Source organism: Lycorma delicatula, chromosome 2, assembly GCF_047948215.1.
Source record: "Lycorma delicatula isolate Av1 chromosome 2, ASM4794821v1, whole genome shotgun sequence".
In the NCBI taxonomy this organism is placed as follows: Eukaryota; Metazoa; Arthropoda; class Insecta; order Hemiptera; family Fulgoridae; genus Lycorma; species Lycorma delicatula.
The window spans coordinates 15,971,666-15,996,443 of NC_134456.1; the positions used below are offsets into that span (position 1 = coordinate 15,971,666).

The window sequence follows — 24,778 nt, forward strand, 5'->3', positions numbered from 1 at the left end:
ATTATCCGTCAACTTATTCAACTGTCTATGCATGAAGCCTGAGCAATAGGAATCTCATTGATAATATCAACATTCTTTTGTGCCTGTCAATCAGCTATGGTTACTACAAAATATCCCACCTACAAATTTAATTTCAAAAAGATACATACTTCATCTCTCCCAGTCTAAATAAATCTTTATAAAACATTTCAAGGATTATTCATTCAAATTTAATATGAAAATTTCTAATAATTAAACATAACAGACGATACAAAATCAAATTATACCCGCCAATTAATTATAAAAATATCATGTAATTATGCAAATTTCAAAACTAAGTTTATACTTTTGCATATATATGTAAAGCTATTCATGTCTGTATTATATACATTTATACACTACCTTTATATCCAAGTTGTTAAAAGTCATAATTTCTTCATAGGCAAATCCATTTCTTTTTTAAAAAATTGTCACCAACTTTCCAGAGCAAAATCTCCTTTGCATATGATGACCGACATTCTCGTTGGTCCTTAGGTCCTTAGATTAGCCACCCGCAATATGCTAGCTTTTTCTGCTTTGCTTGAAGATGACATTCATGCTGGTTTTAAGATTCAACCACCCGCAATGTGCTAGTGTTTGCCTACTAAATTTCTTGAATATTACATTCATATTGATCCCTCAGATTCAGATTCAGTTACCTTCAATGTGCTAGCATGTGCCCGTTTCTTGAAGGTGACGTTCTTGTAAGTCCTCAGATTCAGCCACCTGCAGTGTTCTGGCATGTTCTCACATAATCTGAAGCCATTGCTGTCAATGATCATCTGTTTCATCTGTTTAAGAAAGCTTTGTTTTCTTCGTTTTTGGTTAAATTTGACCATGGACCTACATTTTTTTTAGACATACAAATCACTATGTTCAAGTTTATACACTTGTCAATGATAATATTATCTGAAATTTTACTGAACACTATGATCTGAATTCCCTCACCATCAAGAAACTAAGTTTTATACATTGCATTTCAATCTTAACTTATTCACTTTTATGTTCAAACTGAAGCAACTGATATCTCACACCTTTTATATTGTTAAAGAACTTTCGAGATCTTCTCTATTGCAAGTGTGCTCCAAAACGTTCTACAAACATTCAAAAGAATCTAGACTGGTCTAGCTAGAGGTTCTAGTTAAAAAATTTCCAGAATGAAAATCTCTTATAATGTTTAACCTATTATAATGTTTTAAGGTTCTCACCCCCCCCCCCCCATCAGTCCTGCAGTAGTTTTGATAGGAGTGTCTAACACCCATAGTATTTTGCTCAGTTAGTAAATAATAATTGTCCCAAGTTTGTCAGTAATTGATCCTGTGGTTTAGGAGAAAATATGGAACAAATAAACGTAAGTTGTTCAGAAAGTAAGAACCGTTTGCATATAGCAGTTTCAGTCACAACAATAGATCAAGGCCAGCTAGTCTAGGTTGTTCTGTTAGCAATTTATGAAATTTTGTAGGTGTACTGTGGTGTGACCTTGTATGTGTTTATAATGAATAAAAAAATTGAAAATCCTGCCGACTGCGAGGTACGATCAGTCATATTTATATTCTTTGAATGCATAAATTGTTCATCCTGTGAAAATGCATTGTCAAAATACTTCTGTATATGGTGACAGTGTAATGAATGAAAGAAACAAATAAATGTTGATTTAAGGGTATTGTTGATTTATAACACGGAGGACATCTGTTCATGATGAGCAATGCTCAGAATGTCGTACTCTCATTAATAAACAGCTGAAAAAGCAGATCTAAAGAGAACCAGTATTTCACATTAGAACTTAGTGATAAATTTCCTGTAAGTACATGAAATGTAATGTTCAGGTGTTAAATTTCCTGTAATGTTTGAACTTATGAGTTAAGTGTGGGGAGAAATAGCTTAAAAAATGTAGATTATGATGCATTTAAAAAGTTAAATACAATAGAGTTGTTATAAAACAAAAATGCCTTTTACTTCATAGATGGCTTTGAACATAAATACCCATCCACACGATCACATATACACAAACAATGAGTTTATTTATATTAAGATATGATATGTAAAAGCTTCTACATCAATGCATTTGAAGAAATTGAAACTTTAAAAACTAGTAAGGACAAAAATAATCAACATCTATTATTATTTAATGATAATGTAAAATACTAATGATAATATAGACTATTAAACAATAGAGGTTTAGGTGTAAAAAATTCAAATTACAATATAGCCATGTCAGTATATTCTTAGCATTTTTAAGATGCATTATTATAACATTGCCAGTACGTTCTGAAATACTTAAATATGCAATGAGGAATATATTTTTATTTATTTTAGTGTATCTAAGGTTAATATGTGAACTCCATGATACAATAATTCAGACAACCTCCATAATACGTCTCATAACAAAATGTATATTACAAAATGCGTATCGAAATACATATTTCATCAAAAGTCACAAGGTGGATAAATGAAAAAGATGTATAAACAATTTCTACTTACTTTCATTTCTCCTGAAAAGAAAATATTGTACACAGAGATATGTTTCATCAAAATTTTAGTTAGTTCTGTTTTACCTTTTATATCATCAGAGAAAGAAGCTGATAATAAATTATTTCAGTTTTATTGATACAACCTGTATCAATGTGGTTAGTGGTTAAGAATCTTATAAATAACAGAATAGTAAACTTTCATTTACTTAAAATAACTTTCATTTTCAGTGATAACTAATAAAAAAAGGATGAAACATTAGGAAATCCAAAAAAATGAAAAGCAACTTTTTTGACTAAGCACATTCATGCAAAACAAGAAACATTTAATAAAGTAAAATAAGCTGCATACCTGATGTAAAGCAACTTTTTCCTCATTGTTATTATAATCAACAACTAGAACTGGAAATCCAGTAAGTACCCATGAATCTACAACATCCTGAAATCGTACATTCATAGATAGTGCACCTGATCTATGTCCTGCAATTGTAAGTAGTTTCCAAAGATCACTATTGATGAATCCATCTTTATTAGTAGCAAAAAACTACTTATACCTTGTTGAAATAGATTTTCACCCAAAATAAGAGATATCATTCGAAACAACAAGGCACCTGCAAAACAATTAATTTAGCATTAATGTATTACACAGTAAAATTACAAATCACAAAGCTAAAATGAATATTTTGAGATTATACTTTTTAAAAACCCAAGCTACCTGAAAATTTTATAAACAAATATTTTATGTGACAAAATGAAAAATAATGATCATCTACGTTTAAATTACCTATGTTATATATGATCATAACATTCATCGTATGAAAGTTGGACGTCATATTCGTAATAGTTATAAGCAACTTAACAAAACACTTGTCAACTCTCAAAATAATATGTAAGAATGAAAATCACATGCTCACATGTGACACTCCTTAATGATAAAGATTTTTTTCAAAGAGTGAAGATTTTTAAGCAGAGAAAGTTATGAAACTTAAATGACTTCGTTTGGTATAGTTGAAGTAAATATACCTTTCACATTTTGAAATCATACAATTCTATACCTTATTGCTATAGTATATATAAATTATACAAATAAATATTTTTTCAATACCAGACAGCAAAATTTACATGTAAGTTCATAATATTATTCAAAATTTCAAAAATATAAAACAATTTTGAATAAATTGACAAACAATTTAAATATTATGTTTTAATGTAATATATATTGATTTTAATACAACTGATGATGTAGGATACTGCAAAAACTAGTTACTGGAAATTAATATCGTAAGTTTTACTAATCTAATTATATTTTATATATTAAAATAAATATATAAAAATTTATATTTTATATCAAGTAAATATTTATGTACCATGCATTTTGTGGGATTTTTATTGTTATAAATTCTGAATGGAATACAAAGTTTAATTATGTTGACTGACTGAAAAGTAAATGGCCGCTTTGATGGTTAAACAGTCATAATCAATGGACTCTGAGGAAAAAAATATATAAATGCAAGAAGATAAGTAAATAGATGAAATAAATAAATGAAAAAAGAAGAAATAACAAGCATATATTGTCTGATAAACAACACTTTTGAAACTATAATAGCTAAATAAGTTAAAATTTTAGATTTTAAGTAAAATCTTAAAGTTTACATTTTAAATAAAATCTAACAATTTAAGATTTTAAATAAAATCTAACAGTTTAAGATTTTAAATAAAATTGAAAGATTACCATTATGAGTGTTCTATATATTTAGAACTGATTATTAAAAACATCTATGAGAATAAGCCAGTATCCATATGAATTTGGGGGGGGGGGGGAGTAAACTGTTCCCAGAGAGTAAAATTTCAAATGACATATTTTATTAAAGGATATTTTACATTGGTTGTAGAAGCTTTCTTTAAAAATGTGGCAATACTATTTATTGATAGAACCCAGCATGTCTTTTAATCACATTTCAGCACTCATCCCTATGGATACACAACCAGTAGAAAGATAACAGAAATGCTGTTTAAAAATTTCTATCAGCATGATTCTGTATTAACAATAAAATCTTTTGGTTGAAATCACTCCACCAGAACTGAAGAAAATTTTGAAACAATTAGGGAACCCATCTCATAGTGTTCACTGAGAAAACATGCAGGTTCTCTTGGTGCAATATCTTAAAATGACAGTTCATAGTATGTTGTAGCAGAATCAGTAATTTAATCCATGAAAAATTGAGTGCTATTGATCTAATTGTTAAGAGAAATATTTATTTAATCAACAGATATGTTGTCTTTCTACTAGTTGTGGGATCCATGGGGATGAATGCTGAAATATGAATAGACATGCTGAGTTATATCAATGGTATTCCTACGCTTTTAAGGAAAGCTTCTACAACTGATATGAAATGTCCTATAACACACTATGTCAATTGAAAGTTTAGTTTGTGGGCTATGCTATTATGTACTTCACTGTCATAAATACATTTTAAATAATCAGTTCTATATAGTCCAGTAATAATCCTAATAATAATTCAACAACAATTTTTATCACAGAATCATAGACCCACATATCTTTGAAGACCATGATAAAATTGTAGTTACAGAGTGTTATATCAAAGTTTGTGGGCATTTATAAAACAACAGCATCATCATCATAAAAATAATTGTCATATAAGGTAATGCTCACACTGCACTGACAACAATGGGTGTGTTAAAGGAAATGTTCTCAAGTCATGTCGTGTTCTAATACAAAAATGTTTTACAACCTGGTAGTTCACTATGATTTGGTTTATGGTTTTGTAATTGCTTTAGGGATTCTGAAATATTTTATTAGTCTTATTTAATATTAATTTGCGTAGATAGCCTGACAGGGTATCTAGGCTAGTTCAAAGGGAATTTGAATTAGTTCAAATTCCCTTTGAACGGCACACACAGGGTTGAAACCAATATTTCTACGTTCTACTGTGTTTTGTTGTATATTTGTTTCTTTTATTGTTTATGTTACTTCAGTTTCTGACATTTATTTTTTATTAAGTAGACGTTATTATTTTTTTTTTAACAGCTATTGTTAATCTTTATTTGTATGGAGTTTGCTATTGGTCAATGTCATCAGTGTGTGCATGATTATGGATCCGTCACATTCTCACTTACACCACACATCTACTTGAAGTCGGGGTTTTCTCCATGCGTAATGGTTAGGGTGAGGACCTCCACATCTGGGTGCAGGCCAATAGCAGTGATGCTGAACAGATAAGCAAGGATATTTCTGTGAAAGTCGAGGGCACCACTATGGCTGTGACAGGAAGGAATGGTAGGAAGGTCCACATCCTTATTAAGGATGTGGATGTACTCACCAATCAGAATGAATTCATTACAGAGTTTTGGAAAATCATGGGGGAGTCAGTGTCGATCGAAGTTATGTCCATGCGACCGGCCTATGTGCAACGCAGGTGGTCACTAAAAAAAAAAATGTGGCAAACGTTTATCCTGGGGATAAATTATTGGCTGATGGACGTATCCGTATTGGATAGGTGGGTTGTAGGATTATGAGACGTTCATTTGATGACCTTTGTTTTTGCTGTTCGAAGCCGGGCCACGGGGTCAATTCATGTACTGGGCCAGACCATAGTGGCCACTGTTTCACCTCTGGTGAGGCTGGTCGTCTTTGGAAGGACTGCCACCGAGAGGCTGGTATCCTTCCTGTCGGTTGCATGGACATGAACCCAGAGGTAGAGCAAGGCTTCACCTGCGACGTGAAGAAGGGGTGCCTGCTCGGTGCTGATGGGTGTCTCTGGGGGACAGCCCCATCCAGGAGTGGGAGGCTCTGGCATCCATCATCAATGATTGGACGAGGGCTCCTTCACAGCGCCTCTGGAGGAGGGAATCTAAGACCTTAGTCTCGGTGGGGGATCCCCTTGGGGGTTCCCATTAGAGGCAGTGCATTAAGACTGGAGTCCTAGTGAGGGGACCCCATTGGAGTCCTCTCATTAGAGGTGTGGTATATACTGTAAGACTTGAGTCCTGGCTACCTGAGCGGGACCTTGTGTTCTGCCGAGGTAGTTTGAGGCGAAGAGCCCCCCCTGAGGTGAGCTGAGTTATGCTTAGCTGCTTAATCTGGCTCCAGGAGGCGGGGTAAATGAAGGAGAATAGAACAAAAAAAAGTCATCAGTGTATGTGCTTGTTACTGGCCAATTGTTTTTATGTGTTTATATTTATAGTTTGTAAACATTGTTTTTGTTTAATTTTAATTAGTTAACACTGTTTAGGATACTGATTTTGTTATGTTTATGATATCAGAAATCATAAAGGAAAAAATGGTAAGTCCAAGCAGGTTAAACCTAGCGAGGAGATTATGGGAATGAATGAAATTAGGCTCGACGACTGTTCATCCTCTTCTGGGAATGAGGGGTCACGAGCAGGTGCACCCAGTTCTTCACAGGCTGGAAAGAATAAAGATCAATTAATGATTAAGAAGTTTTCTAAAGGTAATGGGAGGGCTGGAGATTCAGTCCTGTTAGTATGGGCGTTTGAAGAGAAGTTTGTGGCAGCTATATAGGATGAGGCAGAGGGTGGGCGTTACGTGCATGATCTCTTTCCAAATGTTGGTTTATGAGACACCTCTTGCATACACCCTAATAAACATGTGACGCAATTTCTTTCCAGGCATCGGGCTTTTAGGGACAGAATGCAGAAATTCGGCCAGTTAGATTCTGGGATGTGCCCTCAGTGTGGACAATTGGATGAAACCTACCACATTTTTTATGAGTGCTCGAAGTACGAGTTAATATGCACAGAGACCATCTGTTGGCTTGATCTTATCGGGTCGGTGTTGGATCTCTCCGTGTAAACTGGAGCCTGGCCGAATGGGCGATAGTGGAGAGTTTTATATAGTGTACTTAGCAAAGGAAAGAATTGCTGAGGATATCTAGAACTTTGCTTGGATTTCTCTTGTATTCTGTTTTTGTTGATGTTTCATTTTATTAATTATATTTTTGTTCTTTGTTTTGTTTTATGTTACTGTGTTATTATAGTTATGCGTAATATTTTATGTTTTGTGTTGAAATCACTTTTACCTTCTACAGTAGGTAGTTCAGTTCCTTTGTTTAGTTCAATTCTTTCAGTCTTACTTAAGACTCAGTAAGATGTGCTTTGTTTTGAGTTCATTAAATAGTAGTACACTGTTGGAAATGTCATTCGTGGCAGTTACATCAGTGGCATCCTGGGTGAGGCGGACTGGAATATGTCAAAAGCTGAGGTTTCAAAGATGACCTCCGGTAAAGCCCATAAAAGCTAGGAACGGAGAGTGTCTTCCCCTACAGGGGTCAGGGATGTCACTAATTTCTGTAACTACTAGGCATAAGCAAACATATACATATTTTTTTCATCACAAATCCCAGAAACATCAATTAACTGCAACACAGGCTAAAATATAACATAGCAACTATCTCTAAAGACTCTCCAAAAATTCTGGGGTTGAATTTGTTTTGAAATATGGGGCTTATGGTTGAGAAAACAAACCTCCTTTAAATCATCATCAGTGGTACTATTGACAGCTTGTAAAAATTGAAACAAAGAAGATAATAGATAAAGAAAATTTAATTATTATCTAAAGAAATGTGACAAAATAAATTAAATGTGATATAACAAATTGATAAAAAACAAATGAATTAACTGCCTTACTTGTAGACATTAGGATTGTTATAATAAATAAATTTTTATAAAACAGAATTAAGTCATAAGGATAAAAATAAAACAATAAAAACAAACTAAAATTTCATTTTATAACAAATTATAAAACTAAAATTATATATTCTGTCCATTATATATAAGAAATAAAAATAAAGAAGAAAAAAATTGTAACTCTTAAAATGATTTATCTCTTAGTAGTTTTTTTTAATTTTATTTTAACCCCTGGGACCATTGTTAGGTATTGCTTTAGAGGATGAAATGAATGACAATTTTTTTTAGCGTATGAAAATTCCACGCCTGACAGGGACTCAACCCGGGACCTCCAGATGAAAGTCTGAGATGCTACCATTCACACCACAGAGGCTGGCAGTTCTTAGTAGTTAGATGCAGTTATAATACTTTTATTTTTCATCTGTAAATAAAAAATTGAATGTATAATGCAATTTATTCTTGATGAATCTTTTATTACTACAATTACACGGTCCGTTTCATACCATTTCAGCAAGTTTGCAGAAAAAAAGAGTGTCATGTATTCTGCGATTTTTTTTAAAGTAAACTACTGATAAAGAATATTTTTTACTGAAAACCAAAAAAATAAAATGAAACATTATGTAAAATTTCTTATGCAAAATAAATGTAAATAACTGTATAATATTAAGGATGGAAAATATTTTTCTAAGGATACAAAAAGATTTTTTTTTATATTGAATTTTTACAAATTGAGTTTTTTTTAATTTACTATTTTGAATATGTGAAGCAATTTAAATTATTTAACTATATTACAATTTGAAAATTGAATTAAAATAAAAAAAGAAATACTGGAACTGTAAAATTTTTTAAAAAATCACCTTCAAAGGAAATCAACTGTACTAAGAGAACAAACAAATTTTAACTTAAATGATACTACAAATGTACAATTCTGATGGTGTATCAGGCAGTCAAACTAATCCAAAATTTTTCTGTCAGAAATTAGGAACAAATTAGGAAATTAGGGCTTGCTTTATAGATATTGACTATGCATTGACAGCAGCACACCAAACAAAATTTAGTATGTTGAATATGATTCAACAACATGATTGGAATAGCTAAGACTATTTGATTATGATACCACTAAACAATTTAATTCAGTCATTAAATTGTTTGCCCATTTCTACAAAATTTCTATGGCAATATTAAATGCTTCAACACCATTCATTCACCTTTACTAACTTCAATGATTGATGTGGTCTTCGTTAAGAATTTTCTCAATTATCTTATAGAATTTGCCTTGTAGTTCTCATAACCCTTTACCAATTTCTGATCATCCATTGATTATTTTTGGCAGTCAATACACTGACAGTTGATAAATGTCACTCAAACCTCTATTGCTTATTTAAGACGTTAGCTCATATTTAATCACTAGATCATTCATCATTCTTATTGTCATTCAAAACATTTCAAGTGGTTTATTTAGGTGTTGCAAAATAACAAACAAAAGATAAAATTACTTAGGTAATAAAGAATCAAATAAAAAATCAGGTTCAGTAAAGAATAAAATCAGTTAAGATGAACAGCCAACCTTCTTTTCTCCAAACCCCTGAACAAAGGTTATGAATAAATTAATAAGCACAATAGTTATATTTATAATGAATTTTAGCCATACTTAAAGTTATGAAGATTTACTTAAAAGTGGTGTGGGAATAATGTAGATTAATGCTTTTCCAAGAAGAATGATTGATAATGAAAAGATTGAAAATGAATGATTGATGAAAAGATTGATATAATTACAACAAATAATTTTATTGCTATCAGTTTCTCAATTCTTTCTCAGTACCACTTTGTTACTGGGTAATAGGCAGTAACACATTCTTTATTGTAAATGTAGGAATGTAGGGTGTAACAAAGTCATATATACTGTCACTTAATGAAAAAATCTGATGTGAACACTACATGACTTCCTTTTACACCTATTAAATTACATATATTTTTTATAACATATTTTTTTTATTTTCTTTTCATAATTTTTTTTTGTTATTGAATTATTAATTTTAAATTTTTTTACAAACAAAGGTTAATAATTATTAATAAATTAATATATTTAAATTAAAAAAAAAAAAAAAAAAAAAATGGAAATGAAGTCTGACTCAAACTGATGTGCCTTTCCCTTGTAAGATCCAAATAGTTCATTAATTAAAATTTTATTGGGCTATAACTCTGGAACTAACGAAAATAAGTACCACTTGTAACATATCATTGAAAAGTTCTCAATGATATTACTTATAGCTTATTACTACAGTTAAGAAAAAGTAAAAAATCCAAATGTTTTGGATTTTGGGCTTTTATTGGAGACTTTTGGTCCAGTCTATTGCAATCAAATGGGGAAGTGCACAACTAGATGTTAAAACAGTCCTAAATCCAAAATTTCAACATCCTACAGCTAATAATTTTTGAGTTATGCGAGATACTCGTACATACATACAGATGTCATGCTGAAATAGTGAAAATGAATTCAGGGATGGTCAAAATGGATATTTCTGTTGAATTCTGAAAACTGAAATTTTTTGCGATTACAATACTTACTTGCACTTCGTACAAGGAAGTAAAAAAACATGCAGCTACCTATAACTTAAAATTGAAGAATGCTTAAAATGCAATATAAAATTACAACTTCAGAAAAAAATTCATAATAAATAACGATTACCATTAAATATATTTAAACTGGTGATTTTTCTAAACTCTATTATATGATGATTCAACCAAACTGTTTGCTTTAGAAATATCTGTAATATTATCTGACTCAACTAGCTCTACTAATGGATTCATTGTAATGATGTTATCATGTTTCATTCCAGAAGAAAGCTGTTCAAAAAATGTTAATTTTTGGATATATGGTCTTTTAGTTACCTGCAATACAAGAAATAAATATAATTTCCTTCAAAAAATGCACAGATAAATAACATGATTCAAAGAATACACAAATAAATTGATTTAAACAAAGTTTAGGCTATAGTCAATGTTAATAACAAGGATTTAGTAATGACTCATTCTTAATATTATAGACCATTTGTTCTTCTGGAGTTACACTAACAGCTAATGCCATTTTCATAATGATTTATGTGTCTTGAAAGAATGCCTAAAATTTTATAAGAGCTATTTGGAAAGTTCTCAGCCTGACAAAGAAACAAGATTTTCCAGAAATATTTTTTCCATTTTCAATGTAGTCAGTTAGTAATTTAATACATTTAGAGCGATGCCTTTCCAACATTTTATTACTCTTAGTATAATTCAAGATTCAATTTGTCCAACTCTACAAAATAAGCTCTTTCTCAGCTTTGACTTCCTTATTTGAAATGAATCTTTGTTCAACAAGCCACTTCTTCAGGTCTGAGAAGAAGTAATTGTTAGGAACCAAATCACCAGCACTTCAAACCGTAGATTATGGAGATTTTCACAACAAATTGAGACTTGTTTGTAGTCTCACACATCTGTGATAAATGAAAATCTATAATTTATTAGATTTCTAAATTTAATTTTGTGGTGAAAGAGCACTTTTTTTGTACAGACATGGATATTTTCCCTGAATAGCACCCTTAGTTTGGTAGTGAAGTGTAATACTCCTCAGTGAATGGTCCTGCCTTTTTCCAGATACTCTATGGGCATCACGCCATGAGAATTTAAAAAAGGCATAGCCATAACGTTTCCTCAGATGAAACCATTTTCTCTTTCTTTGGCATACTTTCATCTCCTCTCAACCACTGCTTGGTCTTTGGTATGTAATGGTGAATCCATGTTTCATCTACTGTTATAAAATGTCAAAGAAAAGTCAGCAGAAACTGTTAAGTTTGCGATTTTAGTAAGCTCAAGCACCTTCACATAGCGACCATTTAATGTGGCATTGTAGATTTTAGCGATGATTTTGTCATGGTTTTGGGCATCCTGAGCATTTACAATCTTGACTGGAAGTACAGCTACGTTTAAATTCAGTAGCCCACTTTTTTATCACCAAAAATGAAGAGGAGCAATCCTTTAAAGTGGAATATATATCTGTCTGGATTAAACATTCATTTCACCCACCATGAACGTATTTCACACCAACTCAGCTTATCATGGTTATTGGAATTGACAGTGCCAATACTCACATAAAAAATTTCAGGAATTTCCTACTTTTTCGTATGTCTGTCCTTACAAATAAAATCATTAACACAATTTTGAGAAGTGTCAGTCAAAACTTCCTTCCACAATGTCTGAAAATCACAATGTCTGTCTTCCACAATGATGAAAATCGGTGACACCTATTCTATCAGATTTAAGCTGTCCAATCCAGTTTTAAAATTTACATGACTAATACACTTTTTACTATATCTTTTTATAAAATTGGCGAGTGAACTACAGCTGGTTTTACACCTTCACAAAATAAAAATCTTATCATAGCACACAGTTAGTTTATCGTAGAAGTTTCAAGTGGTGCTGACTGTTTTAAATAATCAAATTAATTTATAATGATGACAATTTTTGTCAAATAGCTTTATTTTCAACACAAGCGGCCAACTTGAAAATCAGACAGTTTCAGTTTATTCTCTCCATAGTTTTTCCTGATTTAAGGCAAAGGATTGATGAAACAGCTGTTGCTTCCATTTTTTCAAACTGGTTAAAGTAAGGAACAAACTCTCTGATCAATTAGATATGTGCTGCTTGATGAAAAGTGCTCACATTGAACACCTACAGGAAAAACTGTAAGAGTTACTTATTTGAGACTCATTTTGGAGTAAATCAAAGTGAAGAGATGTTAAATAGCTTTAAACCCCATATTATTTTTTACAGACCCTGTTATATGTAAATAATAACATATTATATACATATATGTTCAAAAACACACACACGTGATCAGTTATATGACTTGTCTGATGCACTTTTCTGTTGCTTGGTATAATAAGTTAATTTCTTTTCATTTACACGAACAAGGTCTGTTCAGAAAAACCGAACCGTAATTTTTTAATCTTTATTATTAATTTTACAGATTTTGGTCCTTGTTTCCTTCAAAGTACTTCCCACTTCCCACTTCCCTTCCCTATTCACACACTTTTCCCAGCGATGTTTCCACTTTGTGAAGCAGTCTTGGATAGTTTCAAATGAAATGGCATTTAAGGTCTGATGAATTTGCTTTAATGTCATCGATAGTCCCTAAATGGTGTCCTTTCATAACATTTTAATTTTGGAAATAAGAAAAAATCGCAAGGAGCCAGGTCTGGTGAGTAGGGAAACTGAGGGAGGACAGTCATCTAATTTTTGACACAAAACTGATGAATTGACAAAGCTGAGTGTGCAGACACATTGTCGTGGTGAAGGAACCATAAGTTGTCTCGCCACAACCCTGGTCTCATTGTGAGTTTTCTTTTTGCATGCATCAGATCATTGATTTTCTGAACGTGGGTGTTATCAGTTGAAGTCTTCCTGGTCGAGGGTCTGCCTTCCTGGTCGAGGGTCATCTTCAACTGACCGATAACCACTTTTAAATCATGAAAATCATTCATAACATTGTGTATGACCCAAAGCATCATCTCTGTAAGCTTGTTTCAAAAGTTGAAATGTTTCTGTGAAAGTTTTCTCCAGTTTCACACAAACTTTTATGTTGTGATCATTGCTCCTGAAAATTATATATTACAAAAATCGCTACTAATACTTAAATATGTTGCACTCAAATAACAATAACACGAAAACTAAATGAGATATCAACAATCCAAGAATATGTCATTACAGAGAAGGTTATGGGGAACACAATCTGCCAATCACACATCACTAAATATCTCCGTTGGCGTGTAATTAAAAATTTTCGGTTATTTTCTGAACAGACCTCACATTAAATTGTTACAAAAATGGTATTAAGAATTTTTTTTTAATTATATTTACCAGTTAACAGGAAAATAATCAAACAAATCTTTGAAAATTTATTTACTTAAATTTAAAATTAACACATATAATTTACTTACATTAGCAGCAACTATGTTACTAAAGTAACCTAAAAACCCTTCATGAACCCATAAATCTGACCACCATTTAAAAGTAATTAAACCTCCAAACCACTGACTGATAAACTCACGTGCTACTATAACAGAAACATCAATTGCTAAATCACTCTCTTTTAATATTAATTCCTCGCTATAAAAAAAAAAAGAAACAAATAAGTAAATGGCAGTATAATGTAATGTTATCACATATTCTAGTGTAATGTTATACATATTGATATAATTATTATTAAAGATATGTGGTAGATATTCCAAATCTGAGTAAAAATTCTTATGATTTAATAATGGGTCTACAAGACATTTTTGTTATCCCAACAAATTGTTTTTTTGTTTTTTAATTATTTATTTTTATATTACTCTAGTATTGCACATCATACTGATTTCAACTGAACAAAAATGAAGGCAATAATCAAATGAACGAATACTACTTAACCTTGACACAAATTTTCTAATATAGTTCCTTTTGTATTGATTATATTTATCATATTGAAGGAAGGTGAAATTTAGTTTTCTTTGGTATTTCTCTTTGGAACCTTCTCCAAAAGCACAGAATGTTAACTTTGGTTCAATCATGACAATTATACAGCTCTCTTTCAAGTTTCCTAAATATTTGGTTGTTCATCTCCTCACGATAATCTTCTTTATGCTATATTGTATATTTTATCTCTCAAACCACTTTAATATTTGTAATCATAGGATTCTCCACCCAGTCATATAACTGAACAGAATACCAAACAATATCTTTAATAAAATCATTTAATTTCACAACTCATTTTTACTATTTTCTGAGGAGGTTCAAATGATGAGCCAATGCTAACAATAACATTTTGATTTACTTTGGAACACATTCTCTGCATAGCGCATGATGACAAAGAACATGCAGCCACAATAACCCTGGTTTGAAGTAAATAATTCTTTATCGTCACATATGGTTTACAGCAAACAAGTTCTTTAACGTAAACATTATAAACAGTTATCAACGAATGGATAGCTTGTTATTGAATTCAATATGTTTGTTTATGTGTGAACACTTTTTGTCTTGAATTTTGATTCAGATGGAGCAACGTTAGAGGATTATAAAGGTATATGAATAGCTATAATCAGCCATCAGGATCATTTCAAAATAACTGCTAAAATTAAAATTTTGTAATAATCATTATGCAATAACGGTGTAAGCTATCAAGTTGGTTCAAACACATAACGTAAGGTTTACTAAACTGCATAAAATATATAAGTATCAATTATGTATATCAAGTGCAAGTCCCCAAAATGGTGAAAAACTAGCTTTTTAACAACTGGAAAAAAATATGCCATAAAATCATAAAAAAAAAGAGATAAATAAATTATATTAGCTTATGTAGCATAAGTAGAAGTTACAGATAATAATTTTGTTAGAAATGAATTAATAATAGAGAGAAAAGAAATAATGATAGTAATAAGAATGTTTAATCGGAAAATTCTTATTAAACTTTTCAACAGGTTTTAGTTTATTTTTGAATATCTGAGTTTAATTGGAAACAATATTTGAATTTAATAACCGAATTAAATGAATAGTAAGTAATTCATGAACATGTTCAAACCTGTTCAACTCTAAACAGCAGCTGAAGAATATTTGTATACTATGCATATGTTGAATATAAATATTTTAATGTTATAAAACACTTGAATAAATATTTTACAAACACAAATAAAGGTTTTTTTTATTATGATCTACAAAAAGATGTAAAAATATATAAAACAAATTAAATATGAAAAAAATAAAAATTAGGAAGGTTTTATAGGTCATAAACTAGTCAAAATAAATGCTGTCATTTCTTTAATTTTTTTTAGATAGGAATATTTTATCTCTGTCTTTATAGTAAGAATATATAATCTCTAGACTTTATAGCAGTGCTTAATCTTTATCATAAAAATATCTAATATAATCTTTATTACATTATGAAGTTTGGAAGCATATCTATATAAATAAAAATATAAATGTTAGTTTGTTCAAAATCTTAAATCTTCGAAAATTCTTCACTGATTACTTTGAAATTTTGACACAATGTTGCATTTGAATATGGCCCATATTTTTATATACCTACTATTATATAGATAGCACACTTGTGACAGGTAAAACATGCTTTTTTGAAAAACAACACTATCTGTTTGGTGTAAAAGCAACTCACGCTATACTAAATATTTTACAATTTCATTTCAACGTTTCCAGTATGTGTGTCCGGTATATCCTAAAAAGCTACTGGATCGATTTGCACGTGAGAAAAATGGGAGAAAGGGAAAAAATTGAAAAAGGGAAAGAGGGAAAAAACAGAAAGGGGAAAATCTAAAAAGGCAAAAAGAAAAGGAAAGGGGAAAGCAGTGAAAATGAAAAATGGGAAAAGGAAACGGAAAGGGTAAAGAGAAAAAAAAGGGAAAGGAAAAAGGGAAAGGGAAAAGGGGAAGTAAGGAAAAAAGAAAAGGGGATGAAGAGGGAAATACCCTCTGATGAAGGGGGAAAGTGGGGAAAGGGAAAAATATAAGTATGAAAACACCAACGGAAATTGGGGGAAAATGGAAAAGGCAGAAGGGAAGGGGGAAAGGAAAAGGTTAAATTTTTGAAGTTCCGTAATGTTCATTTTGTTAATATTTTATCAAACTTTAAATTGTGTTCATTATATATATATATATACTCAAATGTAGCAATAGCAAATCATTACCGGGTATGCTAGTTATAAATAAATTTTTAAAAATAAAAAAAAGAATATGGGATATAATTATATTACAAATCTTGAAAATTTAATCATTAAACAGTAATGATGGTTTTAAAATCAAACAACATTTAAAAAGTTTCCATTAATTTTTTTTTTTGTAAGACTTTAACGATATAAACAATATATTTCTTCTATATATTGTTACATGTTCATAACATGGAAGAAAAGAATTGTAAGGTGGATTTTTGGTTTAAAACACACAACACAATACAATAAATGTTTGGGTACAAACTGCCTAAAGACTCTGCAAGTGACAACATAAAACAAAAATGGAGAATTAAATGTCACGACTAACTAATAAAATCTAAACTCAAAATAAACATTGCAAAATTAATGAACTTTTTGTTACACATATGAAATGTCATAACATTTCATATGTTTAACAAAACATATGGATATATCTTTCAAGCAGAGTGAAGAGAAATGCCATTTAGGTTTGTTATAAAATGTCCATTAATGTTATAAAATTTAGACTGAAGAATAGGGAAAAAGGCTTAGGCCAATACTTAAAGACAAGAGTCATGTAAGAATGATAAAAGTAGGAAATGAAAAAAGGTAAGCTCCGATTCAAAGTTGAATAAGGGATAGTGTCTCTCACCGGTGCTTTTAATTAAGGAAGAAGCATATATATTTGAAAATGTAGTAACTATCCGAGAAGAAAGGATAAAAATATTAAGATATACTGACATTGTAGTTTGACAGAAACAAAATTATGAATGCCATAGATTCACTGCTAGGAAAAAAAATGAATATAAAGAGAGAAACAAAGATTATGAAATTAAGTAAAATGGTGAACAATAAAGAATTACATATTAACAAGGGAAATGTAACCTGACATAAGTAAAAGAATGTTGTTCATTAGTAAAATTACAATGGATGAATGAAGTTAGATAGACAACAGAAGAAGACTGGCACAAGCAAATGGACAATCTTTATCCAAAAACAAAGTATGTTTTTGTCAAAACTGTATGGATCTAAAACTGTGAAAGAAATTTTTGAAAATATTTGCATGTAGTATAGTGCATCAATGGATAATGGGCAATAGGAAAATCAGAAAAGAAAACAACAGAAGCCTGTAAAATGAATATGAATCATACAAGAGAATATGAAAAATAGATGGGGTTGGGTGATAAAATACGATACGAAGAGCAAGAACAGATGAGGAAAGAAATTTATGCCAGATCCTGATGCCAAAATAATAGTTTGAATATGGCCGTCCAAAAATAGTTTAATTACGCTAAACAAACTAGATTGTTAAGGGGTGTATGAAATCAATGTTTAATTAACTTAGTGAAAGATTTAGAGAGTGTTATAAGACAAAACTGCAGAAAAAAACATGTATATTGAAATTTTTAAAACAGATAAACAGAGAATGTAGGATGAAGCCATTAATGCTGAGGTTAAAATATCATCACGCAATAGAAGGGCCTTTCTTTTTTCTGTTTAGCCTCCAGAACCAGTCTGGGAATTACTTCAGAGAATGCTGGAGAATGACATAAAACTATTACATGACAAATAACTACAAAAAAAATTTCTTAGTAATGGCTAAAAGTAAATAAAATAGTGTAGGACTATTTATTTATTAAAAGAAATAAAAAAAAAAATATATATATATAAAGAAAGCTTAAATTAAAAAAAAAAAAAAAAAAAAATGGCTTTAAAAATGTAAAATTACTTGATTAGATCATGTAGGCATTAGGAGAAATACAAAATAAATATTAGCTTACATTAAAAACAACTATTTCAAATAATTTTAATACCGGCTGAAGGTAACTTTAAAATAAAGGTAAAATTTTATCATTTTACATTCACTGCTTTCTAATTTAATTTCATCAAAAAGTGTTAAAAATGTTAATGTTCAGAATATATTTAGACGTTTATGGTAATATTGGTGTAATATTAATAATTTATAATCTGATTAAAAAGGATGTAACTTACCTAAAAATAGAAATACCAAGACCTTCCACACAATCAAAATCCAATTTTGGAAGAGCAATCATGTCATATTTTGTAAGTGGATAATTAACACCAAAGTAATCTTCGACATATCCAAATATTTCTGGGCTGAGCTCTTTAGCAGTTTTAAATTTTTTTAGATTATCCTTTCTTGCCCACAAACAAAATGAGATATTATGCCTGCCTTAACTTCCCACAGACACAGTCTAAATCAAAAACTATGAAATTAAGAATATGTACAGGAATGTGTCCATAAATTTATTCCACACACAACCTTTTTTTATTTTTCCTGCAAAAATTCAGACAATACTAGATCTTACTACCATATAATTTTATTGTTTATTATTATAATACAATTTATATTAAAACTAAACACAACATAAATCAGCAGTGCAAAAGTTAAAATATAAACATAGTTTTTTTAATAATATAATTTAAAGTTTATAAATAAAGCAACCACTTCTGTATCTAATTGCAGAATATTAGATTTCTACATTGCATCACATCTCTACAGAATATTCACATTCCTGACAGCCAGTGTTTGCACTTTGGATCTTTATGAAACAACTGGTTTTAATTTTATAAATCCTAATTCTTTTTTATTTTGGAAGATCTTTTGATTAAAATATATGTTGAAGAGCATAAAAGCATTTATGTAAATAAGCCAGATTACTTAATAAATATCTTTTTTGTGAGGAAATCTATTATTTTTAACAGTTTAAAATTTGATCTCGACACATCTTGATCATACAACTGATCTTGATAGTGATCTTCTTCTTCTTCAATCAACTATTTCTGTTTACTTAAAACATTTTCTGCATTATCAACATTGAAATATAGTTTTTCCATTAATACAAAGTTATCTCATTTAACATATTTTTTTCTATTTATTCAATCACACAATACTATTACAAAAATTTTCACTATCCTGCAGACAATGTCGAGTTGAAAATTCTGCAGTTTTACTACAAAATTGGGCAAAAAAGAGCATACCTCAGGCTGTAAAATAAACTACAGATACAACATTAAATTTTTTCAGATTCATTTTCTTTCTTATTTGATTTAGATTCTATTATTATTTTAGAAAATTAACTTTGGAGTCTCATGATTTGATTTTTATACAACTACATTTCCAGTCACTACAATCTTCATGACAGCATGAAAGTCATGCTGACAATCTTTTTTGATTATCAAAGCTTGGTTGATCACAAGTATGCTCTTAAAGGACAAACTGTCAATAGAGAATACCAAATAACTGTTCTTCATGGGCTAAGCGAGGCTGTTCAATACAAGGACCATAGTTTTGGGAAAATTATCAGTTGGAAATTTCATCATGACAACACTCTACCCAATGCATCACAACTTATCCAGATTCTTGGCAAAACACAGTTATCAGGAACACTTGTCATGTTGTAGCGGGGTTGCACTGTAGGTCCTCCTTTCCAATCAAATTATTAGATGATTTTTGTTGAGGATATTCAAGATAAGATGTCATGGATCATATTCTTCATTAATTCCAGAAAACTAAACAACTGAAGCATTTATAGTTAATCTTGATGGTTTTTTTTATGTAAAGAAAAGTAATCTTATTATAACTGTGTCAATATCAAACCTGCATTTTCAAAGAATCTTGGATAAATTCTCATCTGGTTATTTTGACCAGCAAATTCAGCAGTTATCCCTGTCCCTGTAATCATTGGAATAAAAATTTGCTTCAGGTGAAAATAGCATTTGATGGGATTTTCATTTAATTTACATTCTGCCTTGTCTAGCATAAAATCTAAAAATTTAATATGTTTGTACAATCATGCAGTTTTCCAGTTGCTTGTGAGACTAATCATAATCTCTTCAATTAAATTTACAGAGAATTTCATCATATAATATCATTTACCGAGAATTTGGAAATAACAAACCTCAAATTGAGAATACGTAACTGATGTCTTCAGGCTCCTAACTAAAGTTTTTCAGGATTTACTGTTTTCTATCTATGTCTCTCAAATTATGGAGTTATTAACTGATATGTTGGAGCAACTCAACTCTAAGGTTATCTAAATTAGGCTTAAATTCTAAAGCCTTAAACAAACTGAACTTCTTGCACAGGCATCACCTTGCTATCAAATTAGTAAAATATCAACTAAAATGCTCTGTGGTAACATTCAGTAATGACCATAAAAACTTATAATTCCCTTCAAAAAACCCTGTATCAGTATTTAAAGATTACCTTTCAAGATCCACTGAATGGAAACTTATTAAACAGTTGATTGTTATGATTCTTTTACAGAAACTCAGTGTAATTAAAAATTTTTAAATTAGATTTAGAATTTTTGTAATAAAAACTTTATACACTTTTTATTCCAAAAACCAATAAAAAACCTATGGTTTTATTCAAAAAATTCTAATTAAAAAATTAATTTATCTATTAGTCTAATCTAATAATAATTAATTAAAAATTAGATTATATAAATTCAGTTACAATTTTATATTTACTAAGATAGTTTAAAAACTAATTTGGACATGAATTTTAGTAAATATACTTGCAAGATGGATTGCTACTGCAAAATTAATGATTATTATACTAGATTAACAGAATTTTTCTTTTATATTTCATTTCTTTTTAACTGAACTTTTAATTACTTGTACTTTCATTTTTTGTATGTTAATTTATCACAGAATAATACATATAATATATCAAAGAAGATGCATACCTAAAAAATAACAAATATCCATCAATTAAACTTATTCATGAGAAATAATTTTTAGAGATTATTTAATGAATATTTCATGTCAATTCTTGTGACATAATAAATTTACATAAATACAGATTACAGATTATTCCTTTGACTATTTTATAATACTCATGAAATGAAAAAAGATTACCTCATTCACTGCCTTGTCAGATTTCTAGCTGTCAATCAAAGAAATGGCAAAATTTCCAAGTAAAGTTTCAGGAGCATTTTTAAAACTGTGCATAAATAAATAACCATATAAAAAAATATAACTATTTTCTTAACTCATATATATATATATATATAACAGTCTATCCACCTTTTTTTTCTTTTATTTTTACCTCCAGGACCACTGTTAGGTATTGCTTCAGAGGATGGGATGAAATGGCAATTTTGTAGCATGTGAAAGTGCCATGCCTGACTGGGATTCAAACCTGGGACCTCCAGATGAAAGGCCGAAACACTACCACTCATGCCACAGAGGCTGAAACCCTATCTATCATATTAAACAATTAAGTTTCCTAAGTTAATTAAATTTTTATAATCTACTAAATTATATTTTCTGTTAAATAAATAAATAGATTTTCTAAATTTATTTTAATGCAGTAGAAAAAAGACGAAGGGAGGATAGTAAGAATTTTACAATATGCATGAAGACATGGAATTTGAGAACAGAGCTGTTAACAGTGGTGAAGAAAATGCAATAAGCAAAAATGGGAAGGGATGACTAGAAACTTCCAATAATGTTACAATAGCTGGTTATTTTGTTCCAATTATAAAGCTGCTGTAATCTTCCATTCTTGCAAACAGAGACTGCATATAAATTGAATCAACATTAAGTTCTCTAATGAATTAAATATCATTAAGAAGTGACAGTTACCACCTGTTATTGATCTGTTGTACATCGCATACGTAGCAAAAAATTAATTATAGTTTTAGTTTTACTTCAGAATCACTATTAATTTAGTTCAAATCACGGTGAACAGCTTGTTAAATATAATTTTTTTCTTAATTACATTGAATATAACAGAATAAGATATATATTTTAAACAGTATTCCTTACAAAGTGCTCCCAATTACAATTATATTTCTTCTAAAGAGAAACCTGCATTGTAGTGTACCAGCAGCATAATAAAAAATGACAGCTATGTAAACTGGTTTTTCATACTTGTAATGAATACATGTTATTTTTTAAACATACAATTAATGTATATGCCTCAAAGAAATATTTTTACCTGAAATTACTTCATAATTATGTACAGTGTTACATATTAATCTCATACTGTGAGATTTAATACTTTGTTAAAAAGAAATAGTATGAAATGGAAAGTGAGTTCATTAGAAATAGGATAAATTAGGTTCTATGAATAATGGATGTTTCAATAATAAAATTAAATATGGGTCATTCTATACAATTAAGCAAATGGTGTTTTCATGACCACCTAAGATTTTTTTCAAATTTTCATCATCATAGTCTACACTACAAACAAAAGAAAGTAAAATTTTTTTTCTTAATTTTCCATCTATAAGGTATTCAAAATTTAAAAAAAACTAATTTTTTACAATTGTTTGAACATTTAATATAAAATTTAACTTATTATAAACTATAATTAGATTATTGCTCATCATTTTCACAACACCCATAAAGATAGTTTCTATTTTATTTTAGAAATAAAATATTTGAAATCTGAATGCTTTAAACTACTGAAGTGAATATTTTAATGAGTTCTAGCTGAGTAAAATTCGTTTCATAAAAATTGTTCAATTACAGTAAATTTTGTAAAAACACTCCTGTTTAGAATTTTTTTCTAGCGAGTAGGAAGAAAGAACTACTGCTAAGATATTGTCAGGAAAAAAATAGTGTAATTTTTCTGTTGTTTTTCAAAGGTATCTAATTTCAAATTTTGATTTTTTTTTTTTAATTTGAAAATATATTTTAGAATTAAAAAATATATTTGTTATGCTAAACATAAAATACATAAATCATACATTTATAAAATATATCCTATGGCCTTCACTTCCATTGCAGTTTATTAAGATTTTATCCAGAAGGATAGAAAATGTGAGTTAAAGCCATTTTAAAAAAGAAGCGAGTTCCACTACTTTCATCATATACAATTTCCAACTACTGGACAAGTCTGCTTGAAACATAAGCCTCTAAATTTGTCCTTATCCTGTCATTACCTTAATATCCATACCCTCCTTTCATTCTTTTCTCTTATGCTCTTCGGCTTCTTTCAGTCATCTACCTCTCAGCCTCCTTGCTGACATTTTCATCTCATAGATCCTACTAGGCATCTTTCCCTTTCAATTTTTCTACATGACCACATCATTATTTATGGATATACAGTGTGATTCAGAAGGAAATAATTTGAGAACTGATTCTAGAGCTTGAAATAAGGAAAAATGTTCTTACATATTTCTTAAATATGTAAGAAAATATTCTTAAATAATAAGTAAATATTCTTAAATATTTCTTTCTTTTTCCTGTTTACCCTCCGGTAACTACCGTTTAGGTAATACTTCAGAGGATGATATGTATGAGTGTAAATGAAGTGTAGTCTTGTACATTCTCAGTTCGACCATTCCTGAGATGTGTGGTTAATTGAAACCCAACCACCAAAGAACACCGGTATCCACGATCTAGTATTCAAATCCATGTAAAAATATCTGGTTTTACTAGGACTTGAACGCTGTAACTCTCGACTTCCAAATCAGCTGATTTGGGAAGACGCGTTAACCACTAGACCAACCCAGTGGGTTACAAACAAACATATTTCCAAAAACATTTGGGTTATAAAATTATGGTTAGTAAAGATTTTGCCTGGACTTAAGTTTTCCCCAGTGAAATGAGGTCATGCCAATATTTTTAAGGCGTTATACGAGAGGTAAACTTGATGGTTTCATGTGTATGGCATGAAAAATCGAATCAAATTCAAACATATGTTTGTAAGATCTTTTTTCCTTATTTCAAGCTCTAGAATCAGTTCCCAGATCATTTCTCTTCCTCCAGAATAACTCTATATGTTCATAATGATTATTTATATATATATATATATATAGAATGTATTACTAATTGTATTTAAAATAAAACTAGTTAATATTATAATAGAAGTAAAAGGAGGCTAATGGTTAAACTGAGTAATAAATAACATATTTATTACTAAAAATAAGGATATAAA

General features: G+C 29.9%; 3 protein-coding genes across 18 annotated transcripts in view; all 3 read right to left on the bottom strand.

The window, feature by feature from the left end:
• LOC142320502 (facilitated glucose transporter protein 1-like) overlaps positions 1–2,998 on the bottom strand; it is a 29,204-nt gene extending 26,206 nt beyond the window's left edge. The window contains exon 1 of the mRNA XM_075358365.1: positions 2,839–2,998. The gene's annotated coding sequence lies outside the window, so the exon portion shown is untranslated. The remainder of the gene's footprint in view (positions 1–2,838) is intronic.
• Positions 2,999–10,871: 7,873 nt separating this feature from the next.
• Positions 10,872–18,914, bottom strand: LOC142319841 (aminopeptidase Q-like). The gene is made up of 3 exons (XM_075357513.1): positions 18,853–18,914; positions 14,129–14,297; positions 10,872–11,045 (listed from the first exon to the last, which is right to left on the bottom strand). Exons 1-3 carry the CDS (start codon positions 18,912–18,914, stop codon positions 10,872–10,874), a joined length of 405 nt encoding a protein of 134 aa, XP_075213628.1.
• Positions 11,027–24,778, bottom strand: part of LOC142320498 (endoplasmic reticulum aminopeptidase 1-like) — a 35,056-nt gene continuing 21,304 nt past the window's right edge. For 3 of the 16 annotated variants that reach the window (XR_012755414.1, XR_012755409.1, XR_012755417.1), the window contains 5 exons: positions 21,748–21,832; positions 20,483–20,557; positions 18,853–19,159; positions 14,129–14,244; positions 11,028–11,045 (listed from right to left, as the gene is read on the bottom strand). Coding sequence is in view for 4 of the 16 variants with exons in the window: in XM_075358358.1 (XP_075214473.1) it covers positions 21,772–21,832 (61 nt within the window). In the remaining 12 variants the exon portion in view is untranslated. Of the gene's footprint in view, positions 11,046–14,128; positions 14,245–18,852; positions 19,160–20,481; positions 20,558–21,743; positions 21,833–24,778 lie in introns of those variants that run through there. The other 13 variants (XR_012755415.1, XR_012755410.1, XR_012755413.1 and 10 more) reach the window with 11 other exon arrangements.

Coding starts and splice junctions, on each gene's coding strand:
- LOC142319841 (XM_075357513.1), bottom strand. CDS start 18,914: ATGATTGCTCTTCCAAAATTGGATTTTGATTGTGTGGAAGGTCTTGGT. Junction 14,298..18,852: donor CTTGGTATTTCTATTTTTAG/GTAAGTTACATC, acceptor TTTTTTTTATAG/CGAGGAATTAATATTAAAAG. Junction 11,046..14,128: donor GTAACATAGTTGCTGCTAAT/GTAAGTAAATTA, acceptor CTTGTATTGCAG/GTAACTAAAAGACCATATAT.